The 5,475-nt window shown below is 52.4% G+C and overlaps 1 protein-coding gene across 1 annotated transcript; it reads left to right on the forward strand.

Annotated features, from left to right (window-relative positions):
• The first annotated feature begins 442 nt into the window (after positions 1-442).
• On the forward strand, positions 443-3,709 carry LOC127323697 (probable serine/threonine-protein kinase At1g01540). Its single transcript, XM_051351808.2, has 7 exons — positions 443-1,280; positions 1,398-1,502; positions 1,669-1,791; positions 1,886-2,056; positions 2,140-2,269; positions 2,397-2,606; positions 3,241-3,709. The coding sequence occupies exons 1-7, from the start codon at positions 622-624 to the stop codon at positions 3,385-3,387; spliced, it is 1,545 nt and encodes a 514-aa protein (XP_051207768.1). The 5' UTR covers positions 443-621; the 3' UTR covers positions 3,388-3,709.
• The last annotated feature ends 1,766 nt before the right edge of the window (positions 3,710-5,475 follow it).

Below are 5,475 nucleotides of genomic sequence, written 5' to 3' on the forward strand. Positions count from 1 at the left end.
TACACTAATGGCCTTTTGTACTCAATAGGCACATCCGATTTTTTATTTTAAAAAAATTGTGACATTCTTTGTTGGATGGAAGTAGTAGTTGCCCTAAATTTGGTGGTTTTTTCAATTATCTTGTCGTTTCGACACCCTATGCACCGTATTTGTAAATCGGCGGCCTAGATAAAGGTGGATGTACCGATGGAAGAGATCCATGTGTTGGTGCACACTGATGATGTACAGACAATTTAGAGCACTGTACTACGCTTCAACAGTATTTAGCCGTTAATGTCAAGTTAATTACTCTCAGATCCCTGTGGTTCTGACTTGTGAGCTTCGTTACAAAACTCCGTGTCAGTTTAACCTGCCAGTAGGCCTCGGGGCACAGAAACGGACAAGCTTCCGTGCCCAGCGCTCTCTCCCGGGCCCACAGAAACCACCCAACAAGCTCGTCTCGCCTCGTGCTCGCTCAGTCTCATACTCACTCTGTCCTCTCCCGCTCTATGCAGGCTTGCTGCGATTACCATGCAGTGGTAGCTGGGCAAGACTGGTTGGCTGCTTGGTAGGGGGCGGCAGCGAGCGCCGAGCGCGAGTGTCAAGCTGGCCGGGCGCGAGCTGAGGGCGCGCGGAAGCGCAATGCATCCGCCGCCGCCTCCGCCGATGCTGACCAACGCGCTGACGCACAGGACGCCGCTGCTGGGGCTGCGGCTCTGGGTGGTCGTGGGCCTCGCCGTCGGCGCCGCCTTCCTGCTCCTCCTCGCGCTCATCGCGGTCTACTTCGCCGCGGCGGCACGGCGGCGCCGTCCCAAGCCGATGAAGCCGTCCGCCGCCGGGCCGCACGCGGCGCCGATGTCGCCCGCGGCCATCCCGCCGGTGTCGAAGGAGATCCAGGAGGTGGCCATCCACGTGGGCTCCCTGCGGCACTACCTGGAGATGGGCGCCGCGTACCTCAAGGACAAGGAGGGCGGCGGAGGGGACGGCGACTCGCTGTGCGGCAGCGTGGCCACGCACGGCTCGCAGCGCGTGCACATCGAGGCCGGCAAGGGCCGCCGCATGGTCGCGTGCGGCGCCGACGGCGGGGAGGTGGAGCCGGCGTCCCCGCAGCCCGACGCGGCGGCGGGGCCCGAGGTGTCGCACCTCGGGTGGGGCCACTGGTACACGCTCCGGGAGCTGGACGAGGCCACCGCCGGCTTCGCCCCCGACCGCGTCGTCGGCGAGGGCGGCTACGGCATCGTGTACCGCGGCGTGTTCGCCGACGGCCACGAGGTGGCTGTCAAGAACCTCCTCAACAACCGGTCAGCGTCCCTGTCTCCGCCCGTCCGCCGCCCATGTGCATCTCGCCGTTACCGTTGCCTGCATCCGTAGCTAGCTCGCTGACAAATTTCCATTCTTTTCGGCGCACGTTGTTGCAGGGGGCAGGCGGAGCGGGAGTTCACGGTGGAGGTGGAGGCGATCGGCCGCGTCCGCCACAAGAACCTGGTCCGCCTGCTGGGCTACTGCGCCGAGGGAGCACACCGGTACAGATTTCTGATTCTGAAACCCCTCCCCACCACATGCATGCACGATCCGTCGACTGATTGATTGATGGATCGGCATCCTCGTGCCGTAATTCCCCTTCTCCGTACGTACGCTTCTCATCTCACCTACCGCACACACTTGGCGCTTGCTTGCTTGTGGTCGCAGGATACTGGTGTACGAGTACGTCGACAATGGCAACCTGGAGCAGTGGCTCCACGGCGACGTCGGCCCGGTCAGCCCGCTGTCTTGGGACGCCCGGATGAACGTCGTGCTCGGGACCGCCAAAGGGTGGGTGAATTATCATCAATGATTTGTTCCTAGTAATTTGTCACATTGATTGGTTAATTTGTGAGCTTAATTAGCTCTGATTTGGGAATTCCAGGATCACCTACTTGCACGAGGGGCTGGAGCCGAAGGTGGTGCACAGGGACATCAAGTCCAGCAACATTCTGCTGGACAAGCGGTGGAACTCCAAGGTCTCCGACTTCGGCCTCGCCAAGCTCCTCGGCTCCGACAGCAACTACGTCACCACCAGGGTCATGGGAACATTTGGGTAAAGTTTGTGTTTGCCTTTCAGCACCTGAACATCTTGGTTATCAGCCAATGCTGAATGCTAAACCCTCTGCTTTTCGGCAGCTATGTGGCGCCGGAGTACGCGAGCACGGGCATGCTGACGGAGAGGAGCGACGTGTACAGCTTCGGAGTCCTCGTAATGGAGATCATCTCCGGCCGATGCCCGGTCGACTACGCGAGACCGCCCGGGGAGGTAGGTGCTCTGCATCTGCCGTTCTGAAGTTCGGATTGGGTGAACTGATGCAATGTCGTACAGAATTAGCTTACAGGGATTTCTCTTTAGGTTAACCTTGTGTGTGCGTGTGTGCATTTCTCTTCAGGTTAACCTTGTGGAGTGGCTGAAGAAGATGGTGAGCAACAGGGACTACGAAGCTGTCCTGGACCCAAAGCTGCCGGAGAAGCCAAGCTCCAAGGCGCTGAAGAAGGCTCTCTTAGTCGCGCTGAGGTGCGTGGATCCCGACTCGCAGAAGCGGCCCAAGATGGGGCATGCCATCCATATGCTCGAGGTCGACGACTTCCCCTACCGAGATGTGAGCTTCTTTGCCTCTATCAAGTCAATCACAACGCTCATTTGCTCATCGATACCCAAGTCAATTCCAAGTTACATATGGTGGAATCCACGCAATTGCCGGGTTACAGTAGTAAAACATGTGCACCCACTAATCTATACAAGTGCTTGGTGCTCTCGTGGTCTCTGCTGCTGAGCTCTGAGAAATGGACAGATCAGGTGCATCAGGCTTAAAATAGCACGATGTTGGCTCTGATTACTTAGCTCCATGTCTGACCTTATACCAAGCCTTCATTGCAGCCTCCTCGATATTAGTTAAGTTATCACCATGTTACCTGACTGTGCTCTGAACTGACCTTGGGATGTTTTATTACTCCGCCATCTCAAAAAACAACTGCTCCTACTAATGACCTCGAGATCACCATGTCCCCTTGATTAGTTTTTGTCAGATTAACTAGTTGGACCCCTAGTGCCTAAACCATGTTTACTCTGTATGCTGTCCGACGACATCCGCGTTCTAAACACATTTACACACATGTTTCTAGTATCATACTGTCATTTTCACATCTCAACACAAAGTTTCAGATACTACGACTTCTGTCTGAAAATTGAGTTGCCGCCTTAAATTCACAGTTTATTTATCTATTTGCTCGCAGGATCGGCGGACTCTACGGCCGTGCCAAGGAAGTCCCCTGGAGAAAGCAAGAGTTTCGGGGAAGCCGGTGACAGAATCTGGCTATAGCAGTTGCTACGATGGCAACAGCACTGCTGCCACTACGCCTTCGAGGTTGCAGGAAAACTAGTTCGTTCTGCACATGGTGGGTTTTTCTCTGAAATCCTGCGTTCAGCTCTAGCCAGCTTGGGGATGCTGTGGTATAGCTCGGTTTTGTCGATGTCGTTGTTAGTCCGGTTCTGTTGCCTCGGTGATGCATCATGAGTTTTGTGGGAACCCTGCTTAATTTGTCCAAGGTATAGGTAAGCCGTAAGCATATCCTCGATGGGAGATTTCCCTTTGTTCTTCTGGTCTTTGTAGGTGTTTCATGCACAGTCCTTACTGTGATTGACATAGCTTGCCGGACTGTTGTATAGTTAAATGAATTGTTGTGTCAGATCGTTTCTCACTTATCCTGGTGTACAAAACCGTTAGTCATAGTTTCCTCTCAAGCTCATGCCTCGAAGCATGTCTCAAGTGCAAGCAGAAAGTGTCTGTATTTCCGTTAAAAGATTGACCAACTTCTTAGAATGAGTCACTCGTACTTAAAATACAATAAACGTGTTGTAGGCAAGGTTTTGGCTATTAGTTTGATTTTTTCTCGGGGGAGGCTGGGATTGGTGGTAACCATGATTACCGGGAAAATACCGGATGACATTTTCAAACAAAATCTGAATTAAAATACCGATAATATTTCAATATTCTCAATAACCTAGCTACTTTATAACCAGATGGTAAACAACATTTTCTCAAAGGCAGCCTAGCTCAGCCTAAATTCAAAACAGGCCGAGAAGCCCATTTAACTGAGGGGGCTAGGAAATCCGTTAACCGGATGGTAACCACGGTAAATCAGTCGCTAACCTAATCACTAGTTGTAGAACTTAGGTGTAAATAGGACAAAATCAAGACACTAAAGTGTATAGACTACAAGATGTATATCCGAAGGGGAACCAAGTTAAGAGAAATAATGTCAAATAAAGAGTAATCTAGTGAGTTTTTCCTTGCTTAGTGTGTGATTTCTTCATGGTATGCTCGAGGTCGACGACTTCCCTACCGAGATGTGAGCTTCCTTTCTTCTTTACCTCTTTATCGAGTCAACCGCAACACTCATTTGCTCATCGATAACCAAGTCAATTCCAAGTTACATACTATGGTGAGATCCATGCAATTGCCGGGTTAACATTGTAAAACATGTGCGCCGACTAATCTATAGTAGTAGTACAAGTGCTTGGTGATCTTGTGACACTCTCTGTATGTGAGCTCTCAAAAATGGACAGAGCAGGTGCATCATCAGGATTAAAATAGGACAATGTTGGCTCTGATTAGTAGCTCCATGTCTGACCTAAGACCAAGCCTTTATTGCAGCCTCCTCGAGATCACTAAGCATTACTAGGAAAAGGCCTAGCCGTAAGATTGACATCAGTGGCGCAGCATGATGGTCGTGCGCCACTACTACTTAGCAGTGGCGCACCACAAAACGGTGGGCCACTGTTACAAATGTAGTAGTGGCGCACCCTGTTTGTGGTGCGTCATTACTAAATCCTGGCAGGAGGCCAGCTCCTACCCCAACCTAATAGTGGCGCACGTCAGCGAGGTGCGCCACTGCTACTTTGCTTACCTATGGCGCACGACATAGTGGTGCGCCACTGCTAGGAGGTGGCCAGGGCCCCTTTAGAGATGAGAGCCTTAGCAATGGCGCACTGCCGCGGTGCGCCACTACTAGCTATGGCGCACCTTGTGCGCCACTGCTAAGTTGGGCAGGGGCGTGGGGTGCAGGTACCAGGTGAACAGTGGCGCACCACGAAGCAGTGCGCTATTGCTATGTCACCCTAGCAGTGGCGCACGGCTTGGTGGTGCGCCACTGCTAACCTGGGACCATTTCCTACTTTTCCCCCCTCCATCCATGTGCCACCCACTTTCCTCAAACACTCTTCCACCACCACCTCCCACCAAATCTGGATCTGGTCGTGTTGCCCCTCCTCCCCACCTCATTTTCACCTCTTCATTCACCCAAATTAAGTGGTAAACTTAATTTTCTTGGTAGGTAAGTAAGGGTGAAACTTTCTATAGCTCAATACCTACTCAATCTCAACTTTTTTCCTCATCCAACACTCTCGGTCTCGTCGTATCGGTAACTTTGTTGGTTTTATGCTTTGTGTGTGACCGGTTACGATCGTCT

This window comes from Lolium perenne, chromosome 1 (genome assembly GCF_019359855.2).
Source record: "Lolium perenne isolate Kyuss_39 chromosome 1, Kyuss_2.0, whole genome shotgun sequence".
Lineage (NCBI taxonomy): Eukaryota > Viridiplantae > Streptophyta > Magnoliopsida > Poales > Poaceae > Lolium > Lolium perenne.

Excerpts from the sequence above, each read along its gene's own strand:
- LOC127323697 (XM_051351808.2), top strand. The coding sequence starts at position 622 with ATGCATCCGCCGCCGCCTCCGCCGATGCTGACCAACGCGCTGACGCAC. Across the intron at positions 1,281-1,397 it reads AAGAACCTCCTCAACAACCG|GGGGCAGGCGGAGCGGGAGT; the intron begins GTCAGCGTCCCT and ends ACGTTGTTGCAG. Across the intron at positions 1,792-1,885 it reads GTGCTCGGGACCGCCAAAGG|GATCACCTACTTGCACGAGG; the intron begins GTGGGTGAATTA and ends TGGGAATTCCAG.